This window comes from Ammospiza nelsoni, chromosome 1, assembly GCF_027579445.1.
Source record: "Ammospiza nelsoni isolate bAmmNel1 chromosome 1, bAmmNel1.pri, whole genome shotgun sequence".
Classification (NCBI taxonomy): domain Eukaryota; kingdom Metazoa; phylum Chordata; class Aves; order Passeriformes; family Passerellidae; genus Ammospiza; species Ammospiza nelsoni.
This window is the reverse complement of record NC_080633.1, coordinates 122332581-122345665: the sequence shown is the minus strand read 5'-3', so window position 1 is coordinate 122345665 and position 13085 is coordinate 122332581. Positions and strand designations below refer to the sequence as shown.

General features: G+C 41.1%; 1 protein-coding gene across 5 annotated transcripts in view; it reads left to right on the top strand.

Moving 5' to 3' along the window:
• Positions 1–2180: 2180 nt before the first annotated feature.
• Positions 2181–13085, top strand: part of UBE2W (ubiquitin conjugating enzyme E2 W) — a 32753-nt gene continuing 21848 nt past the window's right edge. For all 5 annotated transcript variants that reach the window (XR_009418321.1, XM_059470796.1, XM_059470770.1 and 2 more), the window contains exon 1: positions 2181–2220. Coding sequence is in view for 4 of the 5 variants with exons in the window: in XM_059470796.1 (XP_059326779.1) it covers positions 2206–2220 (15 nt within the window). In the remaining variant the exon portion in view is untranslated. The remainder of the gene's footprint in view (positions 2221–13085) is intronic.

The following is a 13085-nucleotide window of genomic DNA, read 5'->3' as shown; positions in this document are numbered from 1 at the left end:
AGAACTGCAGCAAAGAGAAATCTTTACCAGCTCTATGCATCTGCTCAATGCAACAAATCCTCTGCAACCTAAATGGTCTTGCAAAAATCATATAGTAATAAATACTGACTTCCAGGGGAAACATGGTTGAGCAATGTCAGGTTGCATGGCATCAGGAGCCCATAGTCTGTGAATGAGAATTGAATTTAGAAGACAAATGTATAGGATGCAACTTACATTACAATACTTTTCCCATCCTTACTTTTGGCAGGCTAATTTCCTTTCCTACACAAAAATCAACTAATATTGATTCTGTCTTCAGCAAATTCCTGCAAAGCCAAGGGGCTTGTTTACTTCTGCAGCTACCTCACAGGGCAAGGATACTCCTGCTGTCTTCTTCTGCTTAAAGGGTTCTGCCATTTAAGCAAACCCCAAGTTTGTGTGCTTGCTTTAACATCGATGGCAGTGTTGATACTGGATAAAAGTTGGAAACTGATGCTATATTGTGCTGAGGTTTTGTGTTTCCTCCAGTTAACTGTTTTTAAACAGTTAAACATTGCTGTATATTAAAAACATACCAGAAGGTGAAACTTGTACATAAAGATAGTACTTGCATCACACTAAATAATATGGTCGAACTAGGTAGACAGGATTTTGGATGCCGAACCCTTCTAGAGATCTAAAAGTAAAGATTTCAAAGGTAATACAAACTGCAAATGATTATTCAATAATTTAGTTTTTGCTTATAAGGCCATCTCTGAAGAAAAAATCAGGGCTACCACTGGAGCAGAGGTGACAAGGATTTTTTAATATCATCAGAAAGGAGAGGAGTGAAGGGACAGAGGAAGGGGCTTCAGTGTTTTTGGAATGTGCAGCATAAACTGTGGGAAGATGAGGATTATAATGACCTATAAAATCAGTTTCTCTGTTAAATCCTTAGTTTTACATAACCACTGGGATTATAAATTTTATAAATTGTCTTTGGATAAACATTTTGTAGATTTGTCTTGAGGATCCGTTAAGTCTGAAATACTACAGCAGAAATACCAGCTTTATGAAGCGTGTTTCCGCAAGTTGTTTAATTTATTGACCACACACAGTCACTCTACCGAGCGCTGCCTGTTTATTTTCACCTACACAGATATGGCAAGATCATCTGGTGCAAAAGACAGGGATTAGTCCAGTCGGAAAGGAAAACGTAGAATCCAGAAATGCTCCGACTTAAAATACACCCACGTTCATTTGGACTCAGACACCGGTGCAGGAAAATCAGATGACCCGTGGCCGAGCAGCACCCAGGGACGGGGAGAGAAGAAGAAGGACAAGGACAGGGCACACAGCAGGAGAGCCGCTCACCGGGAGAGCTGCGCTTCGGGCCCGGGCCCACCCGGCCCGGGCCGACCTGCGGCGGGATCTAGTGACAGAACGTGAAGTAATGGGACACACTGAAAGAAGAGGGATTTGGGTTGGATATCAGGAAGAAATTCTTTACTGTGAGGGTGGTGAGGCACTGGAGGAGGAGGTTTGTGGATGCCTCATCCCTGGCACTGTTCGAAGCCATGTTTGTGGATGCCCCACCCCTGGCAGTGCTGGAAGCCAGGTTTGTGGATGCCCCATCGCTGGCAGCGTTCGAAGCCAGGTTTGTGGATGCCCCATCCCTGGCAGTGTTTGAAGCCAGGTTGGAAGGGGCTCTGGGCCGCCTGGTCTGGTGGGAGATATCCCTGCCCATGGTGGGGGTGTCGGATCTGGATGATCTTCAAAGTCCCTTCTCACTCCTTAACATTCTGTGGTTCCATGATTGTATGGAGTGAGGGGAGCCAGGAGAAACCCACAAACCGGAGAGGCGCAGTCCGCATTAACTGAGTCACTTAAACACTCTGCAGGTACAGCTCTAAAAACCTTCACAAACTGAAGCCGGCAGGGGACTAACCCCATCCCGGGCGGCGGTGACGGACACTCCTCCGCTGCCCCCCCGCCCGCGGGGCGAGCAGGGTGCGGGCAGCGCCGGCGGAGCCTCCCTGGCCGCGGGGGCGGCGGCTCACACACAAACACCGCCCGCCCGCGCCGCCCGCGCTCCTCGGGCCCGCCCGCACTGCCCTCGCCTCGCCCAAGCCCCGCGCACGCGCAGCCGCTCAACGGGCGGGCACGGGCACGTGACCGGGGAGCGCGCGGGGCGGGGCCGCCCCGGCGGCGGCGCAGAGGGGAGGGGGAGGAGGCGGATCCATCATGGCGTCGATGCAGGTGAGGCGTCTGCGGCGGAGCCCGGGGGCAGTGTCGGGGCCGGGCGGCGGCGTTGGTGGCGGCGTTGGTGGCGGCGGCGGCGGGGGGAGCCGGGAGCAGCCGTTCCTCCGGACGCGTGCGTGCGTGGCGCGGCGCGAAGAGCGGCTCGGAGGGAGGAACCGCCCGGGCAGAAGTTGAGGGCGTCGAGGTCCCGGGTGGCGGGGCCGGGGAGGGCAGGTGGCGGCAGGGAAGGGCCGGGATGGAGGTGAGACGCGCAGAGGTGTGAGGGGCGAGGCTGGGACCCGGACGGCGGCGGGCGGGGCGGGCGCGGGGGAAGAGGCGCCTCAGGGAGGCGTCTGGCAGCGATGCCGCCGCTTCCTGGGCAGGCGAGGGAAGGGCGAAGGGATCCCTGCCCCCGGGAGCGGGGGGCCGCAGCCCCGCTGGGCGCCATGGCAGTGTGTGTCTGTGTGTGTGTGTCTGTCTGTGCGTGTGTGTATGTATGTATGTGTGTGTGTCTGTGTGTCTCTCTGTGTGTGTATGTATGTATGTGTGTGTGTCTGTGTGTCTCTATGTGTGTGTATGTATGTATGTGTGTGTGTCTGTGTGTCTCTCTGTGTGTGTATGTATGTATGTGTGTGTGTCTGTGTGTCTCTATGTGTGTGTATGTATGTATGTGTGTGTGTCTGTGTGTCTCTATGTGTGTGTATGTATGTATGTGTGTGTGTCTGTGTGTCTCTCTGTGTATGTATGTATGCGTCTGTGTGTCAGTGTCACACCGTGCGGGCAGCGGGACCCTCCCCGTGCCATCGCGGGGACCGTGACCAGCGCTCCGGTTCCTGGGGTTCCGGCGCTGTAATTCCCCCGCACAAGGGGGACTGGGTCAGGCGTGTCCTGCTCCAAGCCGCGTGTTCCCCGTGGGGTTTTCCTTCTCTCCGTAAAATGAGGTTGCACTGCGGTGTCAGCTCTGTGGACAGGTAACGTCTGGCTTTCTGGGCCGGATGGTATTGCTGTAGGTACAGTAGGATGGAACATCCTGCTGCCTGACAGGTATTTCCAGCTGAATTATTCATTCATACCGACTCTGAAGGGGTTCTTAAATAGGGGCTGCAGAAATTGCTCTGGTAGAATGGATCACTTTCACTGTGTGCTGCTCTGAGTGGGTGGTGCTTTATTACAACTGGGGCAGGAGAAGAGAGCTCTAGGTTTTGTGGCAGTGGCCCGTGTCTTCTTATTTAACCAGCACCTTCTCTATTTTTCCTTGGATATTTATAGTTTTCCATTTTGTTTTTATATTTGGATCATCTAGATCTCTCTCATTTTGGTCCAGTATAGCTTACATTTTTTGTCACTAGTAACAGAACAGCACAGAGTGTACAAAATGAGTGAAATTTGTTTAATTTTCCTAATAACCTGGATTTAGTGTATCCAAAAAGAGTTAAAATGTTAAACTGAACTGTCTGGGATAAAAATTATTCTCCTGAAGTTTAGAAGCATAATTCCCCCTCCCCCCACCATTCCATAGTGTGTCTTTCAGAGTTACTGAAATGAAACGAGATCAAGAAATTGAACATACTGTACAGAACGTTCTTCTAGCACTAGCTTAGGCAGGTAGTCTGATGTGCCTTGGTTTTATTACCTCTATCTGGCAAATGCATTTTTGCAATGCTCTTCTTCTAACAGGCAGACTTTTACAAGCTCAACTGCAAAATAGAGGCTATAGTTTATTAAGAAGTGTCTTTTATAAAACTGTGAAAAGTAGGGAAATGGCAGGAGAGAGGCACTTTGTAAAAGGGCTTGGTAAAGCTGTGCTGTGTCTCTGGCCTAGTAAATGACCTTCTGCAGCGTGCCTCACCCTAATTCCTGTTGCTCCTTCTGTAAAGGGGAAAAATGGTTATATATTAAATGAGGCTGCTGAGGATACATGAATGACCAGTGTTGCCTAAATATCAGATGTGTGCAGGGTAATACTTGCTTCCTGAAATTACAGCCATGGTAAGCCTGATGTTGTAATTGCTTTCATTTTAGAAATACCAGCTGTAAGATGACCCTTTTTGTTTCCTTATGTGATGTTCTGTTGTCTTTTGATAAGAGATTCAAGGACATTTATGGAGGTTTTTTGTCTATATATGGCTAATTGCACGATGCTCTAATTACTCTTTCCTATGTGTAGTAAACTACTAATTTAATAATGTCATTTAGCATGTTGGAAAGGACTTGTAAACAGGAAGCATAAATGAAAATTTAGTAAGTGAACTAGTAAGTTTATCGTGGACATGCTCCCAGATGAGCAAGATTTCAAGACTCTGAATTCTATCAACATTTAAGTGTTCAGTGTGAAAAAAATCTTTTACAAAGGAAATGGATATCTGTAATTTTAAGTGGGCTTTTTTTGTTCAGAATAATATATTATAATTATTGCTATCTTCTAAGTTGCCTGACACAACAAAAAGATGCCTTTTTTCTGATAAAGTATAGTGTTTTTAAACACACATTGTTTACCTGAAATGTTTGTGTAACTCATTGCCATCTCTGACTGTACCAGTGGTCTGACACTGTACCATTGTGACAATATTATGGATTTTATTGATAAAAATGGTACATTGCACAGAGTAAGTTCTAGTTACCTCTTAAACTGCTATAATTTTCTACAACAGTCTATGATGCACCAGGTTAATTGCATTTTATTTTTACAGATCCACTGAAAAGTCTCAGATTAAGTTACAAGAGTTATCTGATTAGCCTGTTCTTAGTCTACAGTGAAGTTTTGAAACTTGTAACAAATTGCCTCTTTTTGCTGATGGCTCTGAACATCGACCTGAACAGTTACTGCAGTTCAGTGGATGCACAGTAACTTGTGACTTTGAGCCTTTGTGTGTATCATTGAAATTACAGTGATTTTTGTCTGTGTGGACAGTCTTTAATGGGAGTTTTCTGTAACCCTTTTTTTCTGTGATAATAGAAGCTAATGCTTATGAGATCTTGTGTTTATTTTCTAACCACAGTGTTGTTGCTCATTTGCCATTGCTGGATTGGTTTAAACCTGGTTTGCATAACTTTTTTGCAAATCATATTTTTTCTTTAAAAAAGCTAACATATCCCAGACAAGCCTTTAAAGGAAAGAGCATTTATTTTCAAGAATTTTCCCAGAAAAAGCCCAAGCTTGTGCAATGTTCTCCTGGATAAAAACACATAAATATTCTGAAAAGGTACAAGTAATGTAGAACAAGGGAAGAGGATGGATTTGCTTTAGAAAATTTTGATACAGCATCTTTAGTAGTCTGAAGCCTTTAAAGGCAAATGCTGGAGAAATAGTAAACAGTTGTCAGAACAGCTGGACACATAGGACTTGCCTTATGAATGGAAGAGCAGGTAAAAATACAGTAAGGAAGTTCAGTTCAAAATGCACAGAAAATACATCATTGCTGTACCAAGTGTTAAATTATTAAAGCCTTTCCCTCAGTGTCCAGATATGAACTATTTGCATCGCAAACTTGAAAGATTTGACTTTATTAATAGTACTGACATCTTAATTACTGTGATTTACCTTTCAGTTCTTTTTAGCTTAAATACTACAAGCCCTGGATTTATTTGTGAATCCATGAGAATATTTAGAGAGATGGTTTTAGGCTTTTTTATCACCAGAATAACTTCTCACATATTCTGTAAAGTGAGGCACATAAGATTTGTACTTGTAGGTATTTACACCTGATTGAATGCAGAGCTAATGCAATTAATGACACAAACAACTTCAGTAAAGGATGTTGGCTTCCACTGTGCTTCTGTGTCGTGCCTCAAAAACTGCTGTGGTGGGCTACCATCAAATTGCCTGCACACAACAACATAAAGTGCTGCTTGAAAAGTCTTGTTCCGTCAATGGAATTTTTTTTAAAAGGTGTGTCTAAGCAACTGTTTAATAAAATAAATGTGTGAGATGGCGATGCAGAATTCATGGCCAGTTTGAGATCCCAGTGAACTTGTATCACAGAATGCAAGCTAGTAACAACATGAAAACTTCCTGCAAGTTTCACCCCAATATTTTCAGTCAGTGGGGTGGGGGTTGAGGAAAATAGTTACAGGCCACTGAAATCTCCAGAAAAAAACACATACACTCTTGGTTACACTTCCTTCTATTCTTTACCTGTGCTTCTAGTGTTAGTGGAAGTTCTGTGTTTCCAGCTGTTCTCAGAACAATTACTTATTGCACAATCTTTGCTCAACACTGGCAGTGTTTTTATTTAATGATTTGGCAATAATTTGTTCTTATTTAAAGGCTTTGTCCAGAAAAAAGTATTAAACTATTTTTATGGTGTGTTCTAAAAAAAGCCAAAGCCCCAACGTTAAATGAGGAAAGCTTTCAGTGAATTGGAACTTGGATAGTTATGCACATTGGTTCTGTACTGTTAAATGTCATAGTATGGGATGCTATTTGTGTTGTTTCAAAAAAGAAAAAAAAGAAAATTAGTGGGTACTGTAGCTATATAATCAATTCTGGGATATAAACAGAATAAAATTATTGGTAGTTAATAAAGTATTTAGTGGTTCCATTGGGGAAATGCTGTTGAAGATAAAAATTTCAGTAATTATTTAAACTGAGAAATGTGAGTACCATAACAGAAACTGGAATGAGTAGACAGTAAAAATAATTTCTTCTGTCTGCTGAGAGATTGCCAGTCCTTTACATAACTTTTGGTAATCACTCTGTACTGATGTGTGCTGTATTAGCTTTGGTATATAACCATGCTAGAGTGAAGTAAGATAAATACAAAATTCTTAGTAATTTTACCAAGATGAGTTAATTTAATCTTGGGAGTTTATTAATAAAATTTTGTCTTGAATGTCAACTGAAAATTATTAAAGTTAATAGTATTCATTCAGTAAAGATAAATAAAATAGAAGTTATGGCTTTTGGCCCTAAGGAGTCACGTTTGCTTGTTTTTGTATCTGCCTGTGTAAATTTTGGGAATTTTGGGAAATACTTTGTTGTGTAGCAGCTGCAGAATTTTTGATCTAGGATGGAAGAATTCACTTCAGAGAAAGAAAGCAGTAATGGAAAAACTTATTGAAACAAGTGTCCCCTGAGTACTATCAGCAGCTCTTCCTTACAAATAGACCAACAATACAGCTAAAATGTGAAAAACCATGGATGCTTTCAACCTGTCATGTTGAGCACTTGTGAATATGTGTATGATTTCAATCAGGAAAATAGACAGGTGTTTGTTGTAAAGAAGAGTAATTCTGGTTGACTACAATTATTTTTTTGCTCTGAGTTTTATAGTATCTTATGCTTGTGTTGAGACCTAGCTATTCAAGTTCTGAGAAGAGAAAAATATAACACAATACATTGGCAAGAGCCAGGGAATGTTGTCTTGTTAAGCTGCTCCCTTGGAAGGCTCTGTGGGTTTGTCATTAATAAGCTAAAGCAGCTTAGCTCAAACAATGTGTGAAACTCAGTGCTCAAGTACTTTCTCTGATTGTTTGCTCCAGTCCTACCAAGAGCAGAGTTTCAGACTGAAGGATGTTCACTACGTGTTGTACAGGTCTGGGCCACGCTGGTGGCTACGCCCAGAGCCTGAGGTTAAATTGCCCCTGCTCACGTGGAGGAGAGAAGGCACAGCTGCCCCTGAATTCGCCCAGTTACAGCTCTGTGCCGCCAGCACAAATGCCTTCAGAGCATTCGATCCTGTCTCACAACTTGGTGTACAACTGAGACATGAGCGTTCAAGCAGATCCCAGGCTAAAATTTCCACTAGGGCACAGGGGAAGAGGATGACGAAAGTTCTTGGAGCAGAAATTTTGTGTGTCTTGCATGGCTTTGAAGTAGTCAAGGACTGTGACAGAACTGTCAGCTGGATTTATAGATTTTGTCTTTTGAAGGGAGGAAGAGCTAGTATTATCTATTCACTGAAACCTATTACAACTTCATTTACTGAAAGCAAATGAAAATAAATGGGTTAAATGCTTTAAATAAAAAGAGCCAGTAGGCAGCATTTTGTGATCAATGGAGGTCACGTAACGTGTCTTCTGCCTGCTTTTGGTAGTTGAAGGCTTTCAAAAGGTATTCTGGAATCTGTTCGAGCCTTTGCGGTTGTTTGGGTTGTTTGTTTTGTTGTTTTTTTTTACTTTGCTTTGTTCAAAAATAGGTTCTGGAATCTGTGCAAGCCTTTGCAGTTCAGTTTTTTGTTTGCTTGTTTTTCCTCAGGTGACCTTAATTACTGGTATGAAAAACAGGTATCAGTCAGGGATGGCAGGGAAAGAAGGGAGAGAACCTTATAATTTACCTTCCTGAAAGCAATATTAATGTGTTAATAAAGGAAAGACAGAAGTTAGTGGTGGTAAGTCAGGAATTGTGAGATGCCTCATTTTTGCTAATTAATGATCTCATTGAGGATACCAGCTATTCATCCTTTCATACACAGTACTAAAAAATAATTGTTTCTCCTTGGGTGATTACAAATACAAAGTTGTTTGTAATCTTTTTTTATTCAACTTAATTAAAAGCACTGCTTAATCAGCTTCAAGAAGAAAATCTGTATATGTGTCAGTAAATGATGATAATAGTTTAGTAGAGCATAGCAAATATCGTCCCTGAAAGTCTGCTGTAATAAAATGCTCCATAGAATTTGATGCTACTTGTTCATATTGATTTATTTATTTCTTCTTCATTAGGAATTGGTGGCCACTAATAAGAAACCTAAATCCATTCAGTTTCCTTGACCCTTCTTAAGTGAAAACCTCTCCCCCTGTCATATTTAGGGCTATGAATTGAATGAGTGTTTAAATCTTGTTGCTATTTGCTACTTCCAACATTTTACCTCTTTTTCTGTCTAAAATGCTTTTTGTCAGAATAGAACACTTTATCTTGGTTACCAACTATGTTTCTATAAGGTTGAGAAATTCCCTGGTAAACATATGGTTGACCTCATTGTGCCAGCCTTCACTATTTTCTTAAATTAATTTTTGTAACTGAAGCAATTCAAGTAGTGCCAGACTCTTTTCTTTAAGAGATAAAATGATCTGCCGTTGATTTTTTTTTACTGCGTGAGGCTTGTGCTGGGCGTTGGTACATTTAAAGGCTCCAATTACAAAGCAGGTGACTCGCTGCAGTTTCATCTTGTCCTGTAATAGTGGATTCCACTTCATTTTCTTTCAAATGACAGGTTCATTGTGAAAAATTTGATTATCTGGCAAAAAGCTTTTCAGACTGTGAAGTACAGAATGTTTCCTTTGTGTGTGTATAGTTACTGTGATTTATCTTTAATTATACTGTAGTTACGATTTCAGGTTGATCTTGTCTCTTAGTGAGTTTAGTCAAGTGTATTATTCTCTTTTAAAGAAGATTGTTGCTTTGACCTTTCAGTCAAATATTTTAGAATATCTTGGAGCATATGAAGATAATACTCTGTTATCAAACTGAGAAATCAATAATCCTTCCTCCCATCACTCTCAATCCATAACTGGATTTTTGAAATTTTTGAATGCTCAGAAGAACAAAAGATGAGTGACAGGAACCTCAGTAAACAAGGTTTATGCATTGCCATTTGGTTCCTTTAAAATGAGAGAAAATGCAAAATGCTCGAGGTTCAGATCTTGAAGTCAGGATTGGTCTGAGGAAATAACGTTAGAACTCAGTTGCCAGATGTTAACATGTTTTATTAGAAATGAGGAGCAGACTAATCTGCTTCTGCATTTTCAGTAGAGATTGAAAACCTGCTATTCAGCCAAAAATAGATAAAACTGAAAAACAATTCTTTGAGCTAAAATCCCAGTATTACTTTTTAATAAGGACAGAGTATTTTGTGGAGCTGTTTTGTTATGCATTTTGCTGAATATATTTATGTTTTGTTATGCATTTTGCTGAAGCTTTAATTGACTACATCCAGACAATTATCGATCTTTCCTCCTCTGTGCCTTGACTAAAGCTTACTAGAACAACTTTGATAGGAAGAATTCAGGCAGGATTGTGATAATCAAGTATCTGGGTGGTTTATGTGTTTGAGAGTCTGGAGCAAATGATCTCACCTGAATTATGGGACATAATCTGCAAGGACTTTCTGGAATGACCTGATTGACTGGGAAATAAAGGGGTTTTTATTTGTAGCAACTGTCATTCTCTAGATTTCTTTAGTAGCGAGATGGAGTGTAGCAGGTAACTTTTTCTTAAATGTCACCATTGTTAGTCTTTATGTTGTGTCTCTTCTGTTTGACAGCTTTTTGGTGTTTTAATTAGAGAGTAATGTGCAATGAGTTCCTGGAATACTTCAACTGTTTCAAATATGTTGGACTTTTTCTTCTGTAGATGAGTTTAGTTTGAAAAGCATAATTATCTGCTTGGTGTTTAGAACTTCATATTCTGGATTTAAGGCACTTTTCAGTAAGAAACATGTGAATGGAAGAAACGGAAATACTGAAAATAGAGTTCTAGTGGTCATATGCTCTCAGGCTGGTGGCTGGTACTAACAGTCAGGCTTTGCTTGTGGATCAACATGGTGGTGTTGTACAACACTGTCATTGCAGCCTGGTTTCAGCTCCTCTTCTGCCACAAGCTTGCTGTTTGTCTCTGCACAGAGACTGTCTCCTGCATGTAAGAACTTCTCCAAAACAGAAAGGATGTTTTTTGTGAAACATTTCATAACTTGCATGTGGGAGGAGGTGACAGGCTCATTTTGCTCATAAGCAAAATGTAAATTCTTTGCCAGGATGTTATAATATTACTGTCAGTGTTTTGGTGCTAGCAGAGTTTGGGCCCATTTAAATTTTTGGATGTGGAAGAGAGTTTTTGTAGTTATGGAAGAAATAGTGTTAGGTCTCCCTAGGGTGCAGCAGCTTTACCTAAATATATATATATACACACCAAAATAGAAGAAGGGAGCCCCTATGGGATTATTGTTTAGCTTCTAACTATTTATGAGTTAATTTTCTTCCTCTTTGAGCCAGATTAAGATTTGAGTTTACAGTGTCCAGGAAGGCTTGGCCTTGGAAGATTACTCCTTTCTTACATTCACAGCTTTTTACAACAAAGAGAAGGGAATTTGAGTGCATAGAAATAGAAGGTTTGTAACACAATTCAAGTGCAGATGTTTTGGTCCTGCATGCTTCCTAGTCTGTGAAGTTGCTATTCCATCATTGTTTCTTCATAATATCATGATACCACCTTATTAGACATGGCTAGTTGAGTTCCTGCCAGTCCAGGTGGAATGGCCACCACATTTCAGTTAAATTGCCCACATCTTGTTTTAATGGTGAAATAACATGTGGCAATGGAACATTTCCTCCAGCAGAAGTGAAAGGAATCTGCTTGTCCATTTGCCACTTTTTGCTCTGCTTGTATGTTTCTGCTCTACTGATAGTTTTGCTTTTCCCCTAGCTATTTTCTATGAAATTCTTACCACTTCCTTTAATATATCATGTCTTTTGTGAATCTGCTTTGGGCTCCTTGCTTTTTTCTCTATGGAAAAAGAGGATCACTGAAATAGGTTGTTTGTAGGTAAGGTATTAGACTAAGATAGCTCATCATTTAGTTTACTCATTTAAGGTATTGCTGATTTAAGACACTGCACATTTTGTGTTGCATTTCTTGAAACACCAAAAAGTGAAGTATTCAAGAACTGCAGTTTTATTTTCTTTGTATTATTTTTCTTTTCAAAGTTTGTAATTTCATCTCATAGGAAATAATAATGCAGGACTGTGGGCATACATTCAAACTCGATTGGATTAATGTGTTAATATTTTACTGCTAACCAACAGCCAGTATACCTCTGTATGTACACTTTTCCCACTCAGTTATGAAGAATAAAATGTTACCTGAAGCAGCACTTACTGGTTGGCCTAGGTGCTGTCAGCTGTATGTAAGTAAGTTGTACTTGGTAGTGACCCCTCTAACTTCACTGTACACACGTTTTTGTTTGCCCTTAGCTTTGTTAAAGTTTAACTCTCCTTGCTCCACTTTTCCAAGGGAGGGGCAAAGCTGTTGTAAGAGTTCTGGCAATGGGCTTAGGACTGACATTGTGATACTCCTTTTTAAAGGCCTTGAGAAAGGTAATTTTCACATGCCTGCAAGAGCTAGGGAAGTTTTTGTGATGGGTGAAGAAGATTACCCATCATGAAAAAAAGAACCTTTGCATTACTTCATTGTGAGGGATTGTGGTTAAGCTCTGTTGTTCTGTCTGCCCTTGGGTGTCCCTTGTTTATGGTAGAATCAGAAAAAAAAAATCCCTGTTTTTGAGCAATGTGATGGTGATGATTCCATGTATGCTTTAGGAATATAGGTTATTGACACTTGTGATAGCTAACAGGGACACAGAGACCAGTGAAATTATTTTGTATCTGTTAATAAGCATTTTTGTGCTATAATATTCAGCTCAGTTGTACACAGTGAACAAACTACCTGTTTCTAGGGCTGGTTTGGAAATACTAATACTGAAAACCTCTAAATTTCTTCCTATCCTGTATTGCTGCCCCCTCTCTCTTTTCATGAGTTGCATCTTTTTATGTGCAGGCCCTGCCTGCTTCTTTGTGTGACTCACCAAGAATCAACTCAAGTGGGAATTCAGCTGTGCCATTTGAGATGTTACCTCTGCAGTTCCAGAGGTGACCAAGTAAGATACGTGTCACTTTAAAGAAAGAGGAGTGAGTGTTTTTGCTAGAAGCTGTTGGCTTCAGACATACATTTAACTTGAACCATGGCAGACAGTGGGTGCTATCAGGATAGAAATGATAGAGGTAGATGGGAGCTGTCTGAGGAGCTGTCAGGAGTTTTACTCCACTGGTGCCAGCTGATTTTGTGTTCTTTTTTCCATATGCTGTAAGAAGTCTTAAGAGTTTGATACCTTAGAAAATCTGTGGAGGATCACTGAAGGAATTGCACAAATCCTGTTTGACAGAATTAG